Source organism: Dermacentor albipictus, chromosome 2 (genome assembly GCF_038994185.2).
Source record: "Dermacentor albipictus isolate Rhodes 1998 colony chromosome 2, USDA_Dalb.pri_finalv2, whole genome shotgun sequence".
Lineage (NCBI taxonomy): Eukaryota > Metazoa > Arthropoda > Arachnida > Ixodida > Ixodidae > Dermacentor > Dermacentor albipictus.
Genome location: NC_091822.1, coordinates 27,380,001 through 27,407,825, shown reverse-complemented (window position 1 = coordinate 27,407,825; position 27,825 = coordinate 27,380,001). Strand labels below are relative to the sequence as shown.

At 44.5% G+C, this 27,825-nt stretch overlaps 1 protein-coding gene and 1 long non-coding RNA gene across 4 annotated transcripts in view; one reads left to right on the top strand and one right to left on the bottom strand.

Moving 5' to 3' along the window:
- LOC135897900 (protein RCC2-like) overlaps positions 1-16,415 on the bottom strand; it is an 87,131-nt gene extending 70,716 nt beyond the window's left edge. Inside the window, exons 1-3 of one of the 3 annotated variants that reach the window (XR_010563186.2) lie at positions 15,843-16,415; positions 15,679-15,784; positions 5,227-5,358 (exon numbers count right to left, since the gene is read on the bottom strand). Coding sequence is in view for 2 of the 3 variants with exons in the window: in XM_065426585.2 (XP_065282657.1) it covers positions 5,227-5,358; positions 15,679-15,784; positions 15,843-16,007 (403 nt within the window). In the remaining variant the exon portion in view is untranslated. The remainder of the gene's footprint in view (positions 1-5,226; positions 5,359-15,678; positions 15,785-15,842) is intronic. The other 2 variants (XM_065426585.2, XM_065426584.2) reach the window with 2 other exon arrangements.
- Positions 5,308-7,717, top strand: LOC135897901 (uncharacterized). The gene is made up of 3 exons (XR_010563187.2): positions 5,308-5,432; positions 6,977-7,031; positions 7,566-7,717. It is a non-coding gene; the product is annotated as an uncharacterized lncRNA (long non-coding RNA).
- Positions 16,416-27,825: the final 11,410 nt, after the last annotated feature.

Genomic DNA, 27,825 nt, shown 5'->3' with positions numbered 1-27,825 from the left:
GATGACGAGTGATTCTCGCTGTCCAGTCCATAGGCGCGTGCGATCTCTGCCGCTTTCAAACGAACGCATTCGACAACAGGCAGCGATCTTACACGCAGCTCTCGGGCGGACTCCGCAACCTTGCCTTCCAGTTCTGCATTCCGCTGCGATCCGGCCACGAAATGACGTTTTCTTTTCGTTGCTGCAAGTTGTAATACGGTGCTTTTACCTCCGCCACTACTGAATGCTATTTTCGGATACTCCAAGTTCGCGCTGTGCCGCCAGGTTGCCGTGGGCTTCCGCGTACTCAATCGCCTTTTTCTTGAAGGCGACGGTGAATTGACGTCGGCTTCCACTCATGTTGAAACAAAATGAAAATGCAGCCTTTAATTAATATAACTTTGCGACAGTGGAAACGCAAAATGCCGGTGCCACAATGTCGCCACGCCATAGAATAAAGAAACAACGCCGCGCTGCTGATGATGGCGATGGTGAAGGCGGCTGTTTAGTTCATCCGCCTATTGTTGCAAGACTTCCATAGTTTTTCCGCCAATGTCCAGTATATAAGTCAAGGGTCGACTTTTCGCGATGTTTTTTTGAAAAAAAGTTCGACCTACATTCCGTTTTTTTTTTTTAACGGTAGTTTTCTCGTCGCAGTCTAGGGGACCTGCACCTAGTGCCATTAGCAAAACTGCGATGAGTTGGTGAATTGTAGCGCAAAGGAGATGGAGAAGCGCACGACCGGGCGTCGTCGTATTTTGTGGCTGACTGTTCACAGGAGCATCATTGTAGGCACGTCGACCATCACACGGTGTATGCTGTTCACTGTCCAATCAACGGAACTTCGCCGCTGTTGACACCCACAACTAGAACATCACCTACGCTAAAAACAGAGTCGATATCGTCACCCCTGTCAATTCTACCAACCCCGACGAACACGCCAGTACAAGGAATGCCGTATCTTTGGCATGTACACACCACTCCTTGGCTCCATGGAGAATTGCCACCGAACTATCCACGTCAGAAAACCGATTTGTGGCGGACTGTCAACCAATGTGCTACCATTGTGGTGAAGCTATACACGTCTATCAAGTTTGCCACAAATGAAATAACTATTGCGCCGCTCAATACCCAGAACCTCCACCAATGTAACGACGTCGGATCGACGAGGACACGGAGCACCACCACCAACAAATACACCTTATCAGTCGTCAAAGAAAACCAACGTCTTCTTGTCTCCACGCTTAGCCCAAAGACGCACAATACTTCAACCTCATCCCCACTGGCAGCTGCTTGCGGCAATATAGTTGTGCCAACATGACATTCGAGCTCCTAAACAAAGTATAAATCTAGCACACACCTGAACTTTGCCTCAACAAATTTATTTTTGTTTGGGGCCACTATCATCACTCTCAGACAGCACTTTATTGATGTCTACATGAACAACATGCGGTCTATTCCGCATTTGACATGTTGTGTTTATCAAAAGACTCCACAATTGTAAACGGTATGGTGGCCCAACTCCAACCAACGCTGAATGTAAAATGAAGCAGTGTGATGGGACGAGGACAAGAAAACAACCATGACAGGTGGCCTTTCTCGTTCTCATCTCATTGCACTGCTTTAATTTATATACATGACGAACCAACTCAACTAAATTAAGTTGCTGCTGCTAGGCCAACAATTTCACTAATTGCCCAGTGGTGCATGCAATTCTTTGGAATGCATAAAGCACTCGACACAACTTGTTGTCACTAGCTTAGCATTTAAAAAGATCCTTTCAATGAACTTTCATAATTGAAGAATGAAAAAAGTGCTTCGTTGCCATTGTGCCGTGCAAGCTCATCTGTTGCCATCTTGCGGTGGCAATGACGATGATGCTGGCTAGGATGGCTACATTTTCAAGTACTGACAGTATAATTTCATTTAGATTTACAAATGATTACATAAACATGAAGGTCTTACTTTTGCAAACGTTTTGTTGTAGCCAATTTTGCCTTCAAGAATTTTTTACAATTTAATGAAATTCTCGCGTCTTACGTTCTACAACCACCATCCGATTATGAGGCACGCCGTAGTAGAGAACTCCAGATAAATTTAGACCATCTGGGGTTTCTTAATGTGCCCCCAATGGACAGCACATGGGCACTTTTGTATTTCACCCCCATCGAAATGTTGTCGCCGTGGCCGAGGTTTCATCCCATGAACTCGGGCATAGGAGTGCCAAAGCTACTAAGCAACCACGGCAGGTGTTCAAAAATTCTTCAGGTAACATTTGATTGTAACAAATTGCATTACTTTCACATTTTACAAGGAGAACACTTCCCAGCGTCGTATCACACATGGATGAGCAGAACTGTGTCCATCTTTTTCACCATGTTAAATTGCCGCTCGCACTCTGCATTGCTCTGTGGTATCAACAAAATACCCAGAGTCACTTCGGTTGAGCACTACATTAAAAAAACTTGAAGGTACTTTTCCAGTTCATACTCCTTGCTTAAAGGGGTATGGTAGGGTAAACCCCTAAAAAATCAAATTTGCAATTTTGGCACAGAAAAATCAACTTCACTATGAGGAACAAACCCGCGGAAGCGCGACCTCGAGCGCCCTCTCAAAGTGATTCAAATGTCGCGACTAATTGTGCCACGCGCCCTGGCGTTTAAAAATGACAGATGGAGGCCGGTTTGTTTATTGCTGTCGTTCGCGGTTTTCTTCATTATGGCGCGTTTTTTTATATTTTTTGCCTGTGTGCGTGTGGTAAGTAAACGATTTGTACTAAAAGAATCACATATTAATTAAAAGAAAATGAGACATCCACCCAATCGTAGCAATAAGGAATCCCATACGAGTTCCTCGGAAGGAAAGCATTGCAATTGATCAAAATTCGTTCTGGTCCAGGGCCCGAACCCGGGACCACCGCCTTTCTGGGTCAGCCGCTCTACCATCTGAGCTAACCAGGCAGCTAGCAGATGGCGGAGCGAAGTCGAATTTGTTAACTCGAAACAAGAGTTTGATGTAATAGTCCTTTGTAGAAAATAACTATATTACGTCAAACTCGTGCTTTTGCTTACGTGGCCGTGATCACCTGTTTCGAGTTTCAAATGTATTACTTGCCCAGAAGATGGCACAATCGTCCAGAAAATAGAGCAGAAAGAGAACTTTCAAAGGTAATCAGTAGTCTAAGCAAACGCATTCATGGACGAACACAGAACACCAATGAGTCACTCAACCAACTCATCTGGTGCTGCTGCCCTAAGAAAATTTTGCCAGTGCTTAGACATTGAAGACAGCAACTAACAATGCTGTAGCCTACTACAATGACGGTAATTCAGCAAGAAAAACTGTTCTGGAGGGCCCTTGGAATTGTTCCAGGTCTATTTTGTAATACTGCCCTCGACAGGATGGACAAAGAGCACTGACTCTGTCGAGAGCAAGGAAGGACCATGGATAAAAAGAAACACTAAGAACGGTTTTGGAGACACCTGCAAGAAAGTCAGCAGTGAAATATATTCTCCTGTGGCATTTTGAGCATCCACAAGCAGTATTCGAACATAAAACTTCATTTTTCTCAAATTGAAGTTGTTAAAGTCAATGTACCTTTTCCCAGAAAGTATTCATCCCATTCCAGTGAAACTTAGTACACATGTACTACAACCAGTCATAATTATTCTGAACTAAAAAAATCTCTGGTGATATCAATAGTAACAATGGAAAAATTTACACTGCAACCCTTGTGGCTTTGTGCAAGGACAGAAATTTTTGGGTGCGAACTCCGAAGAGGATATGATATCTCTTTAGTTCAGATGTAACCTATGAGTATTTAAAATAACACTGTAATATCATCACATTCCTCTGCATGATTGCAGAGGAAAGGTACATCAAATAACTAAACACTCCTCAAATTTTGGGAGCGGGCTACAGGAAAGGCAAGCCATTTAGACACAAAGTGTCTCGCGTTGTACACAAGAGCATCTTTTGTGAGCACTTGAAATTTGATGCAAATATCTGCAGCCATTTCTAAAATATTTCTAAAACATGTACCATTTACCCTACCATACCTCCTTAAAGCCATGACTGACCGTAGGCCTACGCAATGCCAGAGCGGCTGACACCGAGCAGAACGATGGAAAGTCTAGTGTTGCCAGTTGTGGAACGTGGCATTTGCTCGCTAGCTTGAGACTAAGGCCACTAGGGCACCCAACAACCTCGTCAGCATAAGGAGCAGCGCTGCAGTTTAAGAAATAGTGCATGGACAAGGTTTGGCACGTATGCTACTGTATAATCAGTACATGTACATGGAATTCATTGCAAGGGTAAAGGTACGGACACACTACGGCAAGACGCGCGCGGCATGCCGCTGGTGGCAAGAATGCCGCGCGGCAGAGAGGCTACATCGGTTGTGTGCGTGGCGGCCGCCGCGGAGTCACGTGACAGCGCTGATCTCGCCTTGTCTCGAACTGCGCGAGCATAGGCGCGATATCGCGGTTGTCGCGCGCTTTTTCCTTGCTCGGTTGCAGACAGCGCGCTGATCGCGTTGATTCCTCCAATGGCAGATGCAGCCGACGATGAGCGTTTTGGTCATTGTGTGTTCTCTGCTGTTGCGACGGCGGCGCGCGCAAAAGGCACGCAGATGAAGCACTAGCGCTGTTTGTCACGGCTGGCCCGGAGCGCTCGGTCGTCGATCGTGGTTCCGCCGCCGCCGCTGGAAGTTAACTTCGGCAGCAGCCAAGAGGTGGCGCTTAGGAGAAAGCCCGGACGTCTCTCATTGGTTCGCGGCACGCGGCAAGCCGCCAAAAATGGCTCCTCGACCCATCCTCTGCGCGGCAGACCAAACCGGTTCCGCGGCACGCGACGCGCCGCCGCCGGCGTGCCGCGCACGTTTTGATGCTAGTGTGTCCGTACCTTAAGCAGGAGTCAGAAAACACCCTGTTACACCCAATCCCGCACTATAAGCGGTTACCTTCTAAGTGGTCTCAATTTTAGGTGTAGCGATAAACCTGTGCACTGATAAACGCCTTACAATACATGGGTGAATTGAGAGTAAACAAACTTGTGCTGGTGAACAGAATGAAACCTTTGGAAAGGTGTTCCAGGCCTGGCTGCCACATAAAACTGTTTCTGGCACTTGACAAGGAAATGCAATTGTAATGAAATTTTCAACCTTATGAACTTGAGGAAAGCAAGAACAGTGTCACTGAAAATGGCAAACATCTGTGCAGTTTTGTGCAGACAACAGACGGAACTGACCCCAGGTGTAGGCCTGTCCCTGTTCAGTGAGCAGCACCGTGTGGCAAGCCGAGCAGCCAGAGAAGACGGCCTTGACCCGGTGCGGCCAGGCCAGCCGGTGGGGGCCCCACAGGTTGCGCTCCTGGGAGCCACCTGGACAATGATGACAATTCTAGAGCACTTGTTTTGTGCCAACAGACAACTTACAATGCTGCTGCACAATTCAGGTAAGTGGTGCCTACAACGTGGTGGCATTCGTGTTTCTAGCTTCAGAAGCACTTTCGGCACATGATGCCCACAACACCAAAGCCACTGAGATACGTTAAAAGGACACAAGTGAAAAACTATTTCATCCGTGTTAGTAAATTACCCAGCTACAATCCCAAAAACACCACTGTTACCACAAGAAGATAGCTTGGCACACCAGAGAAAATGCAATAGTAAAAGGCATATGGAGATGCTGTCTTGAAGTGGATTCGTCTGCAGGGATCTAGTCTTCATTCTGTATCAGCAAGTTCTAAAGACTGAACACAGCAAGTTTAAGGAACCTTAACTGAAATCAATGACGCTTCAATAAAATAAAAAATATTTTGAAATGGGTGACATTGCACTGCCAAAGCAGTGCTGGGATTTTGGTGTAAAATTCAAATATGTAACTGACCTTCGTTTTTTCTTTTGTGTGTTGTGTTGGGTTTAATGGCACATGAGCAACTACGGCTAACATGTATTAAACAATAGGCATAAATTCTTTAAAAAGTTGGGTGACCTCGGTGAATCCGTGTCTGGACAAGAGCCCCCGGGGTCCCAACAAATTAACTATAGACTTTGGCCTTCTCAGAGATGACAAGGTGGAGGAGGTGTTCTATAAAATGTAGTGAACCTCACAGTGATGTTTTAAATTTTTATGACAACACCTGCTTCCTTTAAAAAACTAAAAACACACAACACACCGACAAGCGCATCTGTTTCTAAAATCAAAGCTGGGTGAAAAGGAATGTGTTCATTGTAAAACGGAGTAAAAAACTTCCTCAGTGTTTCAAGTTTTCTGCATGAAAGCAAGACATGGTTTACTGTTAGTTCACCTCCACGTGTTTCACATCGGGGCCTGTCTTGCTTTGTTAGCATGAAGTTGTGTGTGAGGTGTGTGTGTCCTATGCGAAGACGGCACAGAATCACTTTTTTTCAAACGTTGCTGGTGAGTGCAAGATTTCCATACGCCCAACACGGGCTTCAACGAGTGTAGTTTGTTGTTTACTACATGTTCCAAGCAGACTGTCATTTTCCCTGATAATGTATTAACTTCATGAAGCCCTTAGGAGGCATATTTATTTTCTTGATTTGTTTGTGTTGAGCGTGTGCCACGCATATGTCTGCTCTCTCATAGCCACTAAGTTCAATGTGGCTTGTAACCCAGCATAATTTGATGCTCTGCCCTTGTCTGGCGGCTTTTATTAAATTGTGTATAATGTCCCCCAATAGCGGTATGACTGCATTTCTGGAGTAAAGACCTCCGAGTACACTTAAGGAGTCTGTGTATATGTACAATATTATTTATGAGGTTCTCCTTTACTATTTTCTCTATGGCTATAGAAATGGCATAACATTCAGCAGTGAAGATGGATGCACACTACGGAAGTCTTAATGTTTCTTCCCAGTTCCCTTGAACCACTGCACTTCCAACCTGACCAGCTGTTTTCGAATTATCAGTATACTAGCCCGTGAAACTGCTGTATTTTTCCTCTAGTGCGAGAAATTCCTGAACAATGTGCAGGCTGCGGAAAAGATGAACCACGGGGGCAGTAGATCATGCCTGGGGGCCATGCCAGGTAATGTGTCCACTATGTCAAATTTCTGACACATTTCTTGAAATCGCAAGAGAAGTGATCTACTAGTTTGTGGTTTGTTGCTGAACATTATTCTGGAAGGACATTTTGCTACAAGTGGATAGCAAATGTGTTTTTGTAGAGAGTGTACCTAAAGAATATATGCACAGATTAGAGTGGCTCTTCTACTTTCTACATCAGGGCTGGTTGTAGGAGACTGGGTCTCAGACTGGGAGACTGGATCTATGGGGTCTAATTTCTTTAAGTATGATGGTCTTGCTGAACCATACACTATACTGCCATATTCCAAGGAGGAACATACCAAACAGCGATAAATGTACAGACCCACAGTGTTTACATGACAGTAGAGAGTTTTAGTTTAGGGGACACAAGCGGCTTGCGTAGGCAAGAACTAGGGGTGACGGTATTGTGCATGCGCAGACCGCTGCGTCTACTTGCGTACTTGGGTTGTTGGGGTGGCCGGAAACATCGCTGCCCCTAAGAGGTCACATTACCCATGCGACTCTCGCGGTGTAGGAGAACTTACGAGAAGCGAGACCAGCCAAGACAAGCCGCCCATCCCGCCACACAGACGGAGAACATGGCTGCACCGGTGAGGACATGTGCATTTCACGGCTGACGTGCTAAAGAAGCTGGCCGCAGAGCACACCGGCACGCTGTCGCCGCAATGGTGGCACGTCAAAATTTGCAGGAGACTCTAAATAAACATAACACCGACCACAACGGATTATGCTGCACGAGTCTCCTAACTACAGTTCACCAAACATATGTTTGGATTACTTCGGCTCAGCCTCAGTCACAACATAGGCGCGTAGATAATATTATAAATCTTTTGCCTAGTGTCAACAGACATCGTTTTTATATGTATTAGCTGCTTTTAATAAAAATGGTGTAATCGCTTTACTTCGTATGCTTGATTTCATATTTAAAAAAAATGATAACGCAGCAACGATCAGACACTGATGGTGCTGTGAGCACATGCGACCTCAGTGAGGCTTGCGTTTGGGGTCGCTAACATATAACTTGTTTCTGCTTGCATACCCAATAGCAAATGCACCCAAGCGCTAGGGGCCCCAACGCGTTGCATTCCCTAAATTAGAACTCTCTAGAGCTTTGAGAAGGTTTCTTTCTAAGGCTGCTTATGTGTGGCAAGAGTCTGAGCTTTTTGTCAAAAGTTATGCCTAAAATCTTTTTTTCTTTATCTACGGGAAGTATGGTAAACATAGGACAAGTGTATGCAAAAACCACTCGCAAGTAAAATTTACTGAAATTGTTCGAAAGGTCATCAAAAAAAAAAAAAAAGTCGTCAACCGCTGATGACAGCTACACTTAGAAAAGAAGCTGCTAATTAATCTCAGGTGGAATATTTTCCTTGTTATTTCTGAATAACAGTTATTCCATGCCAAATGCCCTAGGCCAACACTCAACTCTCTCTAATTTCCGTTTCTAAAAATATAGCCTATTACTTCACTAGAGAAAGGCATTCCTAAAATATTTTTTGCAACTGTCCGCCTTTAGTGGCATTTAAATTTCACAACAAAAGGCAATATGGGCATACAAGGAAATACTGGAAAAACTGATCTTAATCTCATGAGCACAAGCCATTTGATAGGTAATTTAGTGAAATTACACTGATATGTGTCCACTGTTATAGGCCTTGGTCTTAATTTTGATCTCCTGTCAAAACAAAATGCACAATCTGCAATATTCTAAACAGAAACTTTAACTTTGTTCACTGTCATTTTATTACCTGACAATGGTACTCGTATATATAAGTAATTGACTAAGAATGCTTTGGCAATCAACTCGCACAAAATGTGAAAATACAGTTCCGAATTTGAGAAAATCTTTCAGTGTGCTGTGACGCAGTTCTTCCTAAGCCATTTCATTTTCCAACTTCATCCTGTATGCGGGTATGTGCTCGAGAGACCTTGCGGCAGAGTATGATACATGTGAGAACGTTCTCAGGGTAACACTACTGTTGCTGATGTTGAGTTAAATGAAATATATATATATATATACATACACAGTGGACTCTCGTTAAACGGGACCTCAAGGGACTGGGAAAATATGTTCCGTTTATCAGGAGTTTCGTTTAGAGAGAGAAGGTTCAGGATTTCGCAATCCGTTCCAGACTGCTTGGTCCCGACGAGGCAGGCGTGCGCGCAATTGGCAGTCTCCGCTGAAGCGGATCTCAGATGCAAAATCTAGGTATTAAAGAGGATGGTACGGTCAGAACGGTCAACCTGTCCTTACTCAGCTTCCCCCCGGTGCATTTCTCTCCTTTAAATGACAAGGATTATGAGGGTAGTAATTTGAACAACAATGCCGTCTCATCTACATTGTAGATGTTCTTTGCGTCGTACTCCTCCAGAATTTTGGGGAGCCGTGTTGCTCGCCAGTCGGCGCATGCCATCGTGTCTGCAGCGGCAGCCTCCCCTGAAACGGCACGACACGCTATGCCATTCCGATCTTTAAATCTCGTCAGCCATCCTTCGCAGCACGAGAAAACCTTCGATGCCGACCTGCAAAACAAATTCTTCTGCTTTTGCGCGAATGAGTGGACCACTGATCGGAATGTTTTCACTGCGGGCTCTACGCAGCCGAACCAGCAGGCACTTCTCCAGATCTTCGTGGTTGGCCACCCGCAGTCGTTTTCTTTGAGGGCCAAAGCGTGACTTCTCGAAAGCCTGCCGCAGCTTATCCTTGTCCTGAAGTATCCTCGTGAGGCTGCTCTTGATGTGGCGTGCTTCGTCGCAAACGCTGTTTTTGTGAAGCGACCACTCTCGAAGTCGTTGATTATCTCCATCTTCCTTTCCAACGTAAGGGCATTGTGAGGTTTGTGAGGTCGCTTCTGTGCTGCCATCAGGTGCTGACTGCGCGACGAAATGTCGCAGACGACGCTAAACAGCGGGTGTAAGGCTTAAGCCTAACGACAGCAAGCGCACCATGACAGAAAGCAAGTGATGCGGTTACCGTGTGTGAGAAAGAAGTGGGGAGACAGCGATGCGTACCGCGATGGGGCTATGCGTGAACGTCAAGTTGCAGTTTCGAGTCTATTTTCGTTTCCGTTTATACGGTGGTCTGAAAATTCCAGTTCCAATTAACGGGTTTATTTTTACATTGCCTTAATAGAAAACCAAACAACTGCGAAGAGTTTGTTCCATTTAAGCGTCGATTCCGTTTAACCGATTTCCGTTTATCGAGATTCTACGGTATATATATATATATATATATATATATATATATATATATATATATATATATATATATATATATATATATATGTCTGCGATCGCAAAAGGAGTGAAAGAGCAGCTAATCTGTGGACTGGCGGTCTACACACAATGTTGCATGTAACATCATTCACCACGGCTGCCACTGGGTGCTGCGACAAATGTCGCCACCGAGACAAACATTTAGGCAGGGCTTTGCACCCTTGGCTTTTCCACTGCATAGCTTGTGGTGCCATTAATGGAGACGAAAGGAGAGAGAAAGCCACTCACCTGTGGAATAACTACAGCTAACCCTGCTTATACTTAATAAATTAGAAAAAATTTTTGCGGCAGGAGATTCACAAGGCAACATACTCGAATAGAGAGGTCATTCCATGATTAGTTCGAAAAGTGTTTCAGGGCCCCCTTTAATATAATCCCCTCTTTGGTCACTTTTGGTGTCCTTTCTACTGCATTACGATGTCATGTCACAGTATGCGGTCATGTGAAAGCAGGACTTTGCTATGTTTTTTGACACTCTTTCCGGCTCACTCCGTCGTCCACTCTGTTGCTATGTCAGCTCTCACAACTAGTAGCAGCATACAAGGCAACCAAGTGAGCTGCAGGAAGCACAAAACCGTGTTGCACTCCCACGTGTCTACACACTGCAATATAATGTCACAAAACAGTATCCTCCTGGGAATGAAACCAAAACTAGCCATCGAAAGCCTGTTATATTAAATTATTTATTGCGTTCCGAGGTTTGCCACTACATTTACTAAGGTTTAGAGGTCTAGGACTCTTCTTTAACCAAAAAATTATTTTTCCAATAAATTTGTAGGAAGTAGAGTGCTATGGTTTTTATCTCGGTCTTTGTATCTTGTGCTCTTAGATTGAGCAATGCAATTCCTAGCATGCGTTGTGCAATGGCACACATCAAAGTATTCCTAGGGGCCGCGAGAACCTCTGAAAAATCGGCCAGTCAGACAAAATTAATGCATGTCTTTTATTGCATTTAAGGGCTCAAACTGCCCCAGGCACATTGGAAAAAGCTCTGAAGGCTTGTCGGTTCACATATTAGGCATACCGGTGCTTGTACTGCAACAGGAGATACCGGGTACACGCGTGTATAATTCAGGAATACATACTGTGTCCTGTGGCAATAGCCCCTTCCCATGTTTATGCTTCACCGCAATACTTTTGTGCATGCTTCGCCAAGTAACATTTCTGTAGAGAGGCGAAGCTGACTTTCGGGAACCAGCATTATGCAAAACACCGTGCTTTCCAAGCCTCAAAGCCAATCGCGAGGACCACAAAAGCTATTGGTGCCATTGCTGACAGCGGCGAATTCTTTCAATTAAAAAACACAACACCCAATGGCAAGAAGCTTAATAGCGAATGTTGAAGCAGCTAGGCCTATCATGGCCACAGTAGTGGCTACAGCTGCCAGCAGCTCTGCGTGCGAGAGTGCTAGTTCGAGGCGGCCAGGTAATCAAAACCGCAGCGTTGTTGCTTTTATTAATGCTGTTTTGGACTTGTGGTCACGGCAAAAAGTCTGGAAAATCAAATGGCAAAGGGTTCTTGCGTCCGAAATTTCAGATGTGCTATGGGGTACGTGGTGTACCACGAAGCTGCCCAAATTATTGGGCATCCGGAAAGTCGGTCGTTGACTGTATCCTGGCAACTCCTCCAGCCAATGGCAGGGTGTCAAAGATGATTTGTTACGATTCCTTGTTAGTCAAGCCAGCATTACCGCGACTTTCGTTCCCTTTAAGTAAAATTCCCCGAGTTTTTTCAGACTACTCAAAATCCCAGAGAATTCCCTGTTTTCTCGGTTGGTAGACACCCTGGTTATGTCTGTGTATACTTGATGCGCATCTATCCGCTGCTTCATTACCTGGTATCCCAAGATGGCTTGGAAACCAGCAAAACCTAACTGATCTACTATATTTGTTTGACGTTATGTTTAAAATGTCACCTAACAAGAGTTCACATTTGGATTTCACGTGTAGAGCCGTCTGTGTGCTTAAGGAACTAGTGTATAAGACTGTGTCTTTGTGTTTGCGAGCGATCTTTTGTACTACAGTGCATATTGTGTAGACTTCGCCCGTGTGGATGATGACGACGTGTGGTGTTCCTTGGCACAGGAGCCAGTTATGGCCAAAGAGTGCCATGACACATGGTAATGTAAACAACGTATTGCAGATGGCATGGGCAATGAATTTGTCATGGTAAATGTGACATGGCTGTAAAAGGGCCTAAACACTCACTGTAAATGGCGTAAGACATATAGGTAGTAAAATATTTGACACCGACTAGTTATTGATATAGGCTATGGCAATTAGGTTTCATTAAAAACATGATACAACAAAACATAACAGTGACACAAGAGCTTCAAAAGAGTGCTTGCATACAAGGGCTGTTAATCATGTGCTAAAATTACCTGGCCAAATGACTTTCAGGGTGTATATTTTATCTAAAAACTCTAAGACGATTTGCTGATCAAATAGCGGTTCATTGCTAAATTTTTTTTTTTTCACGGTGTGGCTACGCATGTGCTTATGTGTGCGCTCAAGCCAAAGGATCTGCTTCAATCGAAGTCAACAAAATAGATACCCTTTATTTCATAGCACTTAAGTATATATACAGGTGAGATTACTTGTGGCACCATCCAGAAACAAAATGTTACAATTCACAATATTGGCTCTGGCCCAAACAATTGACCACTTGCAGAAGTCGGAGCGCCACCTAGCGCGAAAAACGGGAAGCTTGCGCCTCGCCGCTTGGTTGGAAAACATCCCGGCTCCAGCCTTGCTTTGGTACGGCGGCATCGAGTGGCGACGTTGTGTTTGCAGAGCTTCTTTCACGTTTTGTGAAAACGTCGACATTCTTTGGTAGTTGCCATATATGACCTGCCTTAAATATGATTGAAGAGGACTTCATTCGACTCTTGCCGTTTTTGCAAATGGGACCGACAGCTGACTTCTCTGAGCGCTGGATAATGAGCGACAGTGCGTGGGGTTATCTTCATGCCAACACTTCGTCTGATGGGCTTTAAACCAACACTTCGTCCGACCGCCGATTGGGGCTTTAAAAAAATAGGGTTAAGTTAAGCGCATAAAACTGAACGTAAACACCGTGGACCTTCCACTTGGCCTCATAGGAGCTACGTACACGCCATCCATGAAGTCGGGCATCTACGTGGTTACAGCATGGTTCACAAAAGCCATTGGCGACATTGCCGGAGAGCACTGTGAATGCGTGGCCGGATGAGTGCTTTATGCCTGTCGCATTCCCCGAACTCTTAGTTGTTGCATGGAACAACAGATGTACACGTTCTAGCTTGCAAATTTGATATTCATCTCGTGCTGTTTCGCCAAACTGCTGTGTTGCATGCTTGTGGTTTACGAAGCCGTATCCCAAATTTCGCATGCGCTATATGTACGCGGTAGGTTATTCAGTCTGTTTTTGTGAGCGCTAAGGCCTGAAAGCTCACGCCAACCTATTTTATTATATGTTATATTAGCTTAAATATGAGCAGCGTGTGCGTCCGCAGGCCAGTACGCTCCCGCTCACTCGCGAATACTCATCAAGGCAGATAGTTTGACGAATTGGTTCGAAGTCATGTTGGAAGAGAGCGCAACACAACTGATATGTACGGAAAAAAAGAAGATGAGCGCAGACTCACAAATGACATGACGTAACATAGACTGGCCGCATCTGTTAGCGCCGTTTTTCACAAATCGCTTAATCGTACTCGCGTATACTCAGGGTCACTCAGTGACGAGCGCGAAGGAAAACTGCATTCTTCATATTTTACAGCCTCAGCGATCCCTGCCAGCACGTCGCTGGCCTTCTGTTCAGCGTTGCAGAACTGGCAGGAGATGACAAGGGAATAGAAGTCGCCTGCATAAGCCACAGATCCTAGAATGCACTGTTAGCTGCCACGGCGTGCATTCCGGGTTCGACCGCTTCACCGCTGCCGTCCACAAACTTCTCCACTTTAACCTTCGCGGGCGGAAATCTGAAGAAATTACTATTTCCATTTTCATAATAATAGCTCGTGCAGCCGAAAGCGACTCAGTTGGCCGGCATGTCACGCCCGAGCAGCGCAGTTTGCTTTCCAACCACGGAGACGGCGCTCACGAAGCGCCGCCCCGCGGCCGGTTTTGGCGCATGCGCAGTCGTACTTCTGCAAGTGGTCAATTCGTGCTGCTGCGGCTGTGTCAGGAGCACCAGCTCTTGCCACTATCATTGTTGCTGCCGTGCACCTCTGCGGTAAACCGAAATTGCAAGAAGTTTTTGGACAAGCTAGAACTCTATTACAAAGCTTTACAGGCAAGCATGCTAAATAAGCAAAGCAAACTATGTGCAGGGGAGGATGTGGTGGGCACTCTATCGCTTCAAGAAACACTACTTCGCAACAGTTCTGATCTGCTTTAAAACTTCTCATTACAAAATATGATTAGTCCTGTAAGTGCAGTGCTATATATGCATAGTAATGCTACGAATAGTTCAGAACCAATTGAAGCAGAGTAACCTGTTCGCATGCAGGATTCTCAGAACAATGACAAGCAGTAACAAAATGAACTACCAGACATATGCAGCATATAGTGCAACGTACGAGAGAGGGACACAGAGCTTGGCAAGAACAATGAAAGAAGGGAAGCGAGGGCTCAGAAGTACTAGTGCCGCAAGAACTGACCTCACTGTTTTCCAATACATTTCTAGTCGGCGGGGAAAACTGGCTCATCATCCTCCCTAGGTCCGAAAATATGTCAACAAAGAACCGAAACACTATTGTTATTGTAGCGCGAGTATATGTACTTTGGAAGTAATGCGCTACAGCCGTGTGTTTGGGGTGTTGGCATGCGAACATGGATAACATTTTAGCGCCAGCAGACAAGCACAAAATGGTGATTACCTTTATGTCAGGAAGCAGCAACTATCATTTCTCAGCGTTTGGGTCATGAAACCTGGGCATGCCAGTCAATCTCATTTTATACGGGTGTCACACGGCGCATTTCTGATAGCGATTGGTTCCTTTGCGCAAGCTGCGCGAGGGGGCCAATCACAATAGACAATTTCGATCTGGATCGGGCATGATCGCGATTGAAAGTGGCGTGCGACACCGGTATTATCAGATTGGGCACGGACGCATAGGGATCACACCGAATAACGTAGCTTAAGGAGTCCCTTCGTCCCCTCCCCCCCAACCACCGCAAAAAAAGAAAAATAATAATTATGAAAAAAAAAGCCATCAAACAAGTATTTTGATTTGTAACTTTATAACTGAAACACGCCTTCCAATGTTCAAAGGCGAGGATCATCAGCCACCGCGGTTCGCACCCTATGCACGTGAGTATGTCACGGCTTGACTGACTGCGCCATGGCGCACAAAGGCCACCACTCACCGGCGGCGGCCGCCTTCTGCTTGTCTTTGGGTCTGCGGCCGATCGTGTCCCAGTTGGTGCCCCCGGTGAAGAGCAGCGTGCCGGCACAGCCCGTGGCCTCGACGCGCTGCGCCGAGAGCGATGTTCACGCGCTGGCCATAGCCGACAGAAAAGGAGACACTCACGAATCCGCGCTTGGCCTTGTCAGCGGCGTCGGCGGCGGCGTCCGGACCGTCGCCGTTGGGACGCGCGTCGTCCGCCTGCTCGCCATTGTCCGCCCCGGCTGCCGGTGTACCCGCCTCGTCGTCGAGTCGCGGTCGCTTTGCCTCGCTCGCCGCTTCGCCGTCCATGTTCACGTCTGCGCTGCTGCCGTGCCGCCGCGACCGTTATTATGCCCCTACCAAAGGAGAGGACGACGCGATGAGCCCGCTCCGGTGGCCGTTGGAAATAGGCCGCACCAGGTGGCCGCACGGATGGACAACGGAGTGATGCCGACCGCTCGACGGCTTTGCGATCGCGTTATCTTGCGTCTTAACGCACGCATGGACGCGTATATATTTTTTGTATTCGCAAGGGGCCTCCAAGGCTTCTATCGACAACTTCCTTATCGTACGGCTTTCCGGTGAGCAGTAGGTCGGAGTTTTTTCTTTTCGCCTCGCAGAAAGCATATTATTGTATGCACATAATCAAGCACATGATGCGATTTCCGTCGTTTGCGAAGAAAATTGCAGTCGCAGTGCCTACCCCCCAAATTTCGGCTGCGACCAACTGGTTGGTCGCACAGTCGCAGCGATCGCTGCGATTTTCCGTCGAAATTGCGCGCAGAGCTATTTCGCCGGTTTGTTTTGGAAATGGCGTCTCGATCAACAAGTGCAATGCGCGAAGATGTGGATTACCGAATTCGGTACGTACGCGAAGGGAGAATAAAAAACTTGCACCGCAGATTCCATTCTCCCATTTCTACCCATTTCTACCCGTTTGATGACACGCTACGCTGCAAATGAAGCGCATTTTCACGTTTGCTTCGTACACCTTTGCGAGTTGCCACTAGACGACATGGCCTTTTGGAGTCTTCACAATTTTCTTTTGTTGAATAGCATACCAAGATCGCGCGTGCGGAGCAGCTTAAAAAATTTCAACCTCAACAAGGGCAAATGACAAGACAGCAAAGTACCCAATGTTTCAACGTTGTGCTGTGTTCAGTTGCATTTCTTATCGGTTTCCAAGCGTGAATTCCCTCGATACATCTTGAAAGGTTATCTTACCTCAATTTGACATAGCAAAAGTGTAGGCTATCGTAATGAATTTTCTATGATGATAGCATTAAATCCGTGGCTTGAATAAACAACGTCGTTAATTTGTTTTCAAATATTACATGCACGTTAAGTTGCACCTCATCTGTGGAGAATTTTTTTTTTCTTGCACAGAAACCAATAAACACTGAATATGTTGTGGACTTTGCATCCTTACTCCACCTGTATTAAAGGCGAGGGGTTGAATTGCCGGCCATGGAAGTCTCATTTCGATGGGAGTCATAGGTAAGAACAAGCTGTTGCACTTGGATTTAGTTCACCTTTTATTGAACCCTTAAACTTCCAAATGCTATTGCATAGGGGGGCAGGCTTATGCAATATCTAACACCAATCGAAAGCAAAGGGCGCAATTGTAAAACAACCATCTTTCGTGATCATTCGAGTGTAAACATTCATTGCATCAATATGTATTGTTCAACAGCAGTGCACGAAAAAGCATAATCAGGTATAGGAAGTACTCAGTCAGGAAGCTGGTTCTACAGATGTATAAATGTAAAAGCAGGTATGAATGCTCATACTATGTCGCGCACACAGCACAAAGAAAACCTTTTTCAAGAGTTGTCCCTACTGGCAGATATGAGTGGGCCTTAAGCAGCAGAAACCTTATTGCAGGGCATTGTGTAACACCGCTTATGAAAGAATGAAGAGGCTTTTAACAGCAGTGCCTCGTGCTACTCTAATAAGAGGAACCATGACCAAAAAAAAGTTCTGGTACAGCACTTAAAGTTACACAGCAACTTTTTGAAATACAGAAAATTCCAGGTGAGGGTTGGAGGTACATTTGGCCCACCCACACGAACAACACAGGCATACTGCAAGAAATACTACAGCCTATAGTGTACTACAGTCTATGGGAAAGCTATCGTACAGAAATCAAGAATGATGCAACAAGCTCGCGACAACACTGCAAACTTTCTTGGCCAGTTGGCCTCTCACTTTCTGATAAGTCAGCTTACATCGACATCGGAAAAAAGACTAGAATCAAGAACTACCCCAGCTTGCACATTGTGCTCCACATAAGCTGGACAAACATACCCGCAAGTCAGCATCCACAAATCCTCAGCCAGTGTAAGACCATGACGGCAGAGCCAGCACCTGGGTGAAACAACTATGCCATGCTGTTAGATACGGGACCGTTTCCTGAGCCTACTTCGAGTTCACCAGACCGCATCGAATTGCACCACAGCTAATTAAGAAGCGCAGAAGCACGGATACCACATTCCCGAGGCGCGACACGTGCAAACATGTTGGCGGACCCCACCTCGTGTGCCGCAGGTGGAGCTATTCACTGCTTGACTCTTCCCGAAAGTGAAGCGAGAGCCTGGCACTGTTCCAGGTAACTTGGGTCCAAGAGGCAAGACGGGTGTAATGCACCATGAAACCCTGGCAGCGCCACCCCCATCCACCTATTGTGACGGCGCATTGCAAGTCAGCAAGGCAAGACCGCAGGGAGAAGTAAGCCCTCGGACAATTGGGGACCAAGCAGCGACCCTCTCCGCCTCGTGTGACACCATCGCACGGGCGCCTACCATTGGCCGAAAATGGCGTCACCTGAGCGGGTTCTCCCATTGGCCGAACGTGACGTGTCTTCGAGACACCGACGGGCTTAAAAGACACTAAGCGGGAACAGCAAGAGAGCATTCCTAGGAATCAAGGAATCAAGGAATCCCTAGAGGGATTCCTTGATTCATCTCTTTCGAGCTTCTTGCCACGGGCCGCAGCGTCCGAGTTTCCCGTAATGACTTTAAGACTGTTAATTTCTTGGTCGTCTGACTATAAATAATCTAAATAAGCCTCCCAAATTTTCATCCCGACGTCCTCCTCAACTCTTACAATGCCTGGAGGCAAATTCTACACCTCGTGAAAAGAATAATATCGAAATCATGGGGGGTAGACGGGTGGATGTTATGGAAAATAGCAGATGCTATGCTTGTGTCCAAGGTATTGTAAGGTATGAATTACCAGCAGCACACAAAAAAGACAACTAATTGAATACAGGCATCGGGTAATAACGGGTCTTTCCGACTTACCGTGCTTGAAGACCTCTGAGAAAGAGCGAACAAACAAGTACCTAGACAGAGTAGAGTTGCAGCCTGCAGCACAGATTCTTTGCCTTAAAAGCTCAGAACCTGGTCCCAAGATACTATGCCAGCTAGCATATGAGATGCAAAGACGACTACCCTTCCCTTCAGAAACAACCTCGGGAGCACCTGAACTTGAAACACAGCTGGCCCATACCGTGCAATATGAGGGCAAACAATTCGGCCAGGAGACTATATGCAACTGCCAAACACACAGAGGAGGTTGCTAATCATGAATATGCAAGCAAATATCAGGCACATATAACACACTGATATGGCAATAGCAGTGTAACAGTAGTACGACGCTGCACAAAATTAAACCCCATATAAGAGAGTACCATTCCAGGTCTTCCTACACCTTGAAAAGCTGAACTGAAAGCAATCAAAGCAGCACTTGTGCAAATTACACCCTGCACGCCTGCATGGATTCACCAGAAACTGTCTGGGCCTGCACATCACACGAGATTGTTAAGAAAAGCAGAAAGTTGACACGCGACTTGCAAATACATGGCCAATATTTAAATTACAGGATACACAGCCATGCAGATATTCCAGGACACAATCGGGCTTATAAGCCCGACATAATAACTGAGAACTGGATGAGTTGGTGTGTATTCATTATTACCTAAAGCGCAACAGATAGACAACGGACAAGATTGAAGCGCTCTGTGTGTTCATTTCGTTCTTGTCCATCGTATTTCTGTTGCAATGAATTCATGAGGCTGCACAGGAGAAGAATGATACCTCTGCTCGAGGGCCTGATTTCACATCCAAATCCATGCACGCGCACGCACACACACACACAAATGTTGCAAGGGTGCATAGCATGAAGCAGTATCCACAGGATGACACTAGAAATGGATGAGGACTAACTTTCAACTAAGGTTCATTGCAAATATGTGGTGAGTTATACGAATTACCAGAAAAAGAAAGACATCTTTGACGGCTAGATAAATATTGTTGATGAAGCCAAACATAAATAAAAATGCTACAGAAAGAAAATACAGAAAAATTCCAAGTGCAGGAAAAAAAAATCATTTCACTGGCAAATCCTGCATGCCAGCACCTTTCAAGAAACACTGTTCTTATTCCAATAGACGGACTGACAGCTTGCTTATGCAAGCACACTCTTCCGGTTCCGTGCCATTGAAAAAAAAAAAAAAAAACAAGTTTCTTGGAAGGTAGCCACATGCGCACTTGGTGATCACAATGTTTTTTTTTTTCCATGGACTTGAATATGTGTATGTATTTTCTCTCTTTCTCGTTTTTATGTTTGGTTTCATCAAGCACTAGTTTTTATCAGGTTTTATTGCTGTACTATTTCAGGTAACCTTTATAAATCACTGCTTTTTACCAATAAACCTTTTGATTAGAAGGTAGCGTACCCTGTTCTTACTGCTTCAAACCATACATTCTTCCTACATTGGCCAAATAAAAGATTTTATGAGGTACGCAGAAGCATCATAAGGGCCATTAAAGTGACGTCATCATCATCAGCAGCAGCCTGATTACGCCCACTGCAGGGCAAAAGCCTCTCCCATACTTCTCCAACTAACCCGGTCATGTACTAATTGTGGCCATGTTGTCCCTGCAAACTTGTTAATCTCATCTGCCCACCTAACTTTCTGCCACCCCTTGCTACTCTTCCCTTCCCTTTGAATCCAGTCCGTAACCCTTAATGACCATCGTTTATCTACCCTCCTCATTACATGTCCTGCCCATGTTCATTTCTTTTTCTTGATTTCAACTAAGGTGTCATTAACTCACGTTTGTTCCCTCACCCAATCTGCTCTTTTCTTATCCCTTAACGTTACACCCATCATTCTTCTTTCCATAGCTCGTTGCGTTGTCCCTAATTTAAGTAGAACCTTTTTCGTGAGCCTCCAGGTTTCTGCCCCGTACATGAGTAGTGGTAAGACACAGCTGTTATAAACTTTTTTCTTGGGGGATAATGGCAACCTGCTGTTCAGGATCTGAGAATGCCTGCCAAATGCACTCCAGCTCATACTTATTCGTCTGATTATTTCAGTCTCATGATCCGGATCCACGATCACTACCTGCCCTAAGTATATAAATTCCCTTACCACTTCCAGTGTCTCTCTACCTATCGTAAACTGCTGTTCTCTTCCGAGACTGCTAAATATTACTTTAGTTTTCTGCAGATTAATTTTTAGACCCACCCTTCTGCTTTGGCTTCCCAGGTCAGTGCACATGCGTTGCATTGGTCCCCTGAGTTACTAAGCAAGGCAATATCATCAGCGAATCGCAAGTTACTAAGATATTCTCCGCTAACTCTTATCCCCAATTCTTCCCAATAAAGGTCTTTGAATACCTCTTGTAAAGACGCTGTGAATAGCATTGGAGACATTGTATTTCCCTGCCTGACGCCCTTCTTTATTGGGATTTTGTTGCTTTCTTTATGGAGGACCACGGTGGCTGTGGAGCCGCTATATATATCTTTCAGTATTTTTACATACGGGTCGTCTACACCCTGATTCCGCAATGCCTCCATGATTACATGTGTTGCCTGCAGATAGGACCGCAGAGCTGCTTAATATTGCTACGGCACAATATGTGCGATCACGAAAGGCCAGCAGTGTGAAGACGACGACGACGATTAGAAGCTAGCGCGGGCTGTTGCCTCTTGGCCAAGCGCAGCGTATTTTCCTTGTAAATATATTTGTACATAGCTTTTCGTCTGCGTCTCCCTACGTAACAATATTTAAAGGTGGGCTTCATAGGCGGAGTTTCCATTATTCAGGGGGGAGGTGTTTCCAGCTGGGGCCCAACTAGCTTTCCGTATATATATATTTAACTTTTGATAACAGTTGTACTTGAAGAAACTTTGTGTCACCTCGAAGAATTGTTCACTTAGTGATGGCCTTATCTCAGCATTACAAGACCTGATAATAGGAGACAGTTCAATTTGAAAGCTTGAGTCCTCTCGCACCCTCCATAGAACCTGGCATCTCTCGGCGGTGTAATGTTCTTTCGTGAAATTGTTTGATACTTCGCTATGAATAATACTGCTTCTCCTTTCCCGAGAAACTGCAGCATTTCTCACCTTGTTTTATTCTCGTGCGCATGACTGCTGTTGGTTCTAATTTCGAGTGAATCTGGCTTGTTCTCATTTTGGTTACTGAGTAAATTATACAGGATGTCCCAACCATCATACACCAAGACTTCAAAAAAGAGCAATTGCGTTTATCTAAGAAAACTGTGGGCATTTTGTTTCCAGTACAGTGCAGTAGCCGCCAGTAATTTTTTTGTTACTGAGATTTATTCAGATAACTCTAATTAATTATCTAACTCGAGAAGTACTGTCGTAATTATCGAAGTGTCAATGAGGCATTTGTTGGCACCCCCAAATGACAGACATTTGTAGGCACCCCCAAATTAAGGTAAGTTGATGTGCGAAGGCGCAGAAACACATACACGCTCACACATGAAAGCCTAAGGCAATTGTTGAAAGTCTTAAGAGTACACCAGCCTGTTTGGCACGCGTTTGATGCGTGCAGACCTTCGTAGATTGCCAACACCGTCAGCCACATCGGATGTATATTGTCCATACTCATTTTCAGCTTCACTTGGCTCCTCTGATCTGGTTGTCATCAGCTCATGTGAGACGCTCCGATTTGGTGAGCTGTGCGCCGACGCCGGCGGCTGTGTTGCGGTCGGTCTGCCATCGTTACCGCGGTGGCCACACTCCTTCGAGGCTTGGTTGAGTGCTGGAGGAGTATCTCGGACTTGACTCCGATCTTTATACTCCGAGCTGGCGTCTCTTGGCCGGAATCCTTCTTTTGTATTTTGGGTGTGTTGCCTGCAGATAGGACCGCGGAGCTACTTAATCTTTAAAGGCTGCCTTCAGAGGCGGAAAGTTTCCATTATGCTGGGAGGAGAGCGACGTACTAATTACGTACAATTATTTTCGACTGGTAAGGAAACCCCACGAAAAATGATTGAAAAAATAGGATGCTTAAGTTTCCCTTTTAACAGTGGAGCGCCGATAGCATTCAAAGATCTCCGACTGCTTCTCATGCTTCCCGGCAACTGGAGCGTATGTAATCGTAATGTTTACTGGGAGGCGCTGGCCGCCAACGCTATGCACCGAGGCGGGCTTTCTCGTAGGAACGCGGCCTCTTGCGTGGGCCGTGATGCGACGGAGGCGAGCGCCAGGTGCAGGTGCTGCAAGGAAACGGGCGCGCCGCTCCTTGGCCCCCGAGACACCCGCGCGGTGGTGCGTGTAAGTAGCGGTCGCCGCAGCCGGTCTGTGAATGGTAGAAACACTGGAAAAGGGGTTTATTTGAGATCTTGCGTAACACAATTACGTTTTCTCGTATAGTAAAATTACAGTCCGTGAGCTATCATGTCTATATAGGTTGTGTGCAAGTCATAGTTTACGATTCTTTCTACGTATTTTAGCATGAGACATTCAATTCAGTAAATTCTTTGCGTCACACGCAGGCCTGGGTATGGGTGATTCGTAAATATTTTTTCCTGAAGCGACATCTGACGCCCACGCCGGATTTTCTGCGATACGGGTTCCTTAACGGTATAGCGGTAAAGTACCACATGATTGCGCTCCCACCCGCATCAGAAAGCAGTGCCCTCAAATAAGCTGATTGAGAGGAACTACTTCGCCCATCGCAAACCCGAAGAGACAGTTCATCACCTTGATAATGGTACGGAAGGAGCACCAACGACAGGTTTTGTGACTTCGCATAAATTGTACTTAATTAGTACGTAGCTGAAAATACTGCAGTTAGATGTCCTTTGGCTGTGCCTACAAATGCCTCATTGACTCTTTGATAATTATGATAGTATGCCTCGAGTTAAATAAATATTATTACCTAATTAAATCTCAGTAATTAAAATATTACTGGCAGATACTCCACTGCACTGGAAACAATATACACTAGGTTTTCTTCGAGTAAGCCAATTGTTATTTTTTTAAATCTGGGTGCATGGTAGTAAATGGGAACACCCTGTATATATTTATGATATTTGCGCGCAGGTGGTGTTGTCATCCCTTATAGACGTTGCAAATTATTGGATTTTTTTATGAGTCATTAGCATTAGTTATTGGAATGAGAAGGAATACTGAGACACATATAAATGAATGAATCCATCAATCAATGTATATTTTATTTCTCCACGAGAAATATGGGGCGTGACGGAAAAAAAGCCGCTAACTGCAGCTTGACAAGGCTCCGGCCCCGTATAAAGCCCAGCAGCAAGTGAGCAGCGGTATACTTCTAAATGAATGTGAATGGGAAGCAACTGAGTACACTTATTGAAAAAAGATACACTGTGACAAAAGATATAGAAATAACCTATTATTCATCTGCACAAATAGCAGAATGGGTTTTAATGTGTAATATAACGTGAGAATATCTGAAATACAGAATCAAGACGAATTACAAAGCTCTGAAATAAAAACAAACAAACATATCATAAACAAAGAAGGGAAGAAAACCCATTTCGCAATAGATGAGGCTGAAAAATCAGTGTCGTATTGAGCGTGTGAAATCTAAAGCGGGCAGAGGCAACGAAAACGGTTTACCATTTGCTCTCACCTGTAAAATTAAGATAATTTCAGAATTCTGAAAAAATAGAGATAAAGAAAAAGCCAAAAGGACACAAAGAGAAAAATTTGTGACCTATAACAAGAAGTTAGTACCACCAATACTAAAATAACGTTCAAAGAAAAAAAGGAATAATACCGGTAATTGACATACGTGCGCTACAAATACAGCTGACAGCGGTCTCTGTCTGCTGCAATAAATAATACGCAGCTTTGCTGAAAGTAAGCAAGCAGCAGGTAGCAAATCGCCTTGATGTGTATGAGAACCAAATCATATCTTGACTTCATAATAAAAAATAAGACTTGCGCGCGGATGCAGTCTCAGCGATTATGCCATGTTTGGTATATTTGTTTAAGAGTGCAGCTATTTGGAATGATACCAACGGATTTCCGTAATTGGTGCGTGATAATCACCGAAGCCAAGGATCCCCAATTCTCGTGTTATGTAGGTAGTGTCGCTTTGCTAAACGAAATGAACCGATAAAGTCAGTGCTATTGATTTTAGTGGCGAAACGGTAAGCACAGGAAAGACAGAATGCGTAGATAAATTCCACTTTTAGTGTTTTAGATGCGTTAAAATAAGTCGATGTTTGAGTAGCATATGAAACGTTAGCAATTGCACAAACTGTGCTCTTTTGACATAGACTGAGTTTCTTAATGTTATCTAATAATGTATTGCCCCATACAAGGTGGCAATAATGTTGATAAAGGTAATCTATTGTAAATCGAAAGTTTAGTTTTGACTGGTAATAATTGACTGTTTTTATTATCAGTCTGGTGACGCAATTTAATTTATTGCAGATTATTTCCCCTTGCTTGTTCCATGATGGTGTCTCGGAATATGTAACTTCCATCTACATCATTATCAGGATATACGGTTTCTGTCAATTCAAGAACTGTGTGCTTAGTTGCGATAAAATATAGCCTGTGTTTCTTTATTTTCAAGCTATTTCTTCTTAACCAATTTGATACCTGTGCAAGCGCATCGTTTGTTAAAGACACCATACTATCTGTCGTCATAACCTTGAAAAAAGTGCTGTATCATCTGCATAGCCAACCCATTTACAATTTGTAACAGAACCAAACATGTCATTTATATAGACAATGAATAAGAGCGGCCAAGTATGCTACCTTCAGGGACGCCAGTGTTAATGCTTTTAGACTTTGAATTGAAATTACGATTTGAAGCAAGCTGACTTTGGTGCTGTAGACATGAACGCAGAAGGTCGTTCGACTTCCCACGCACGCCATACTGTTCTAGTTTATATAATAATAGGCTATGTTGCACGCAATCAAAAGCTTTCGAGAAAATGTATACACCTGGGACTGAGTGCTTACCCTCAAAGGCATCAATTTAAGTTCTTTTTGAGCAAGAAGTGCTTGTTCTGTAGATTTGCCTGTCAAAAAACCGTATTGGGCCGTGAAAATTAGACTATGCTTAATCCAAAAATTCGTACATGCATAATCTTTTCTAATCTTTTGGATAACACTGATAGTATATATATCTGCTTAAAATTTTCTACATCATTTTTATCACCGCCCTTGTGAGTCGTAATTACCTTCACCGTTTGCATCTTATGCGGAAAACAGCGAGTTTCGAGCACTAAATTAAACATTTGCGTCAGGATATGAGCAATGGTATCTGTGATATGGTATCTATGATATGATATGATATGATATGGTATATATGGTATATTTGATAGGGCGAATTTTTATGTCATTTGCGTCAAGTGTTCTTTAATGTTTTAGGCTGTTAAATATCTCGAGAACTCCAATCTCTGTTGTCGGAAAGAAACATCATACTTGAAGGGAATGTACTAGTTCCCCGAATAGGATACGGATTTACGTTGTAAGAACTTTACTGGCCTACCGCAACAAAATGGTCACTGAGTGCATCTGACAAGTCTCTGCCATCTTTCATTTAACCATTTATGCACAGATCTGAAATTGTACAGTCAGCCTTAGGACTAATTAAGGTATTTAGTCGTTTCCACAGCAGCTCAGTATTATTGGCCGCGACATAGAAATAAGTAGAAAAGTACTCTTCCTTTGTGCTCTTAAGTCTGGCATTCAAGCGATTTAGAAGCGATCTAAAAATGTCCTACTTGCTAAGGTTTTTTTTCTTAATAAAATCCCCGTAATAAAATCCACGGGCGGTTTTTTAGTTTGAATTGGCTGCGAAGATGACTAGTCGGCCATGGCTTTCGTGACTTCTTACTTCTACTGCGTGCAACATAGGGAAAGTGCTATTTGTAGTGTTAATAGTTCAGTAATGAAAGTCTCGTACATGGACTTTGTGCCATGCTTTGCAAGAACATGGCCCCAATCATGAGCTTTGACATCCTCATAAAACGCCTCTTCGGAAGCACTGTTTACATCTTGGAGTCGCCGCGATGGCTCAAAAGGTTCCTTGGTAGGCGCATCGTTTTCGATGAAAGCAAAGATGGCAAAGTCGTCACTTATACCGCTTGCAATCGAAGACTACAGAGAAAAATGTTTTCAGTGTTCGTGATGAAAAGATCAGTAACGGTACTTGATGAGTGGGTAATGCGAGTGGAGTTCACAATAATAGTGTTTGCAAAACCATTTGACTGCAGTACCGATGACAAGTCATTCTGTGCCCTTGAAATTTTTAGCATATCAACGTTAAGGTCACCTGTGAGAAAAATGATGTATTTGTTGGCCCGGATGAAGTAACAAAATTCTTCTTGAAAACATAAAAAAAGCATTAATATCGGCGTCGGGCGTGCGCTAGACAACAGAAAAAATATTGGAGCGCCTGCGCACACTAAAAACCTCGAAGTCAGCATTGAAACAGGAAATTCTTCAACGATACTCCCATTTAGTCCAGCTTGAGTCAACAACAGCACACCGCCTCCCCTGCGTTTGGAGTGGTTTAACACAAGGCTTTTGTAGCCCAGTTCAGTAAACGGAACAAAATTTTTCGTGTACCAAGTTTCAGATACCACAATAATATCAAACAATACGCCATGTTAGCAATAAACATTTCAAACTCACCATGCTTGAATACTAACGATCGCCGATTTAAATGAAGAAACGACAATTGGGAATTTCCGGCCAGGTACCATAAAGAAGACAGTTTTACGGACGTGTGACGGTGGTAATAGATAAGAAAAAATAGAAAAAAAGTCGGCTAAGTACTGTATTGTACCTACGACGCGTCAAGTGA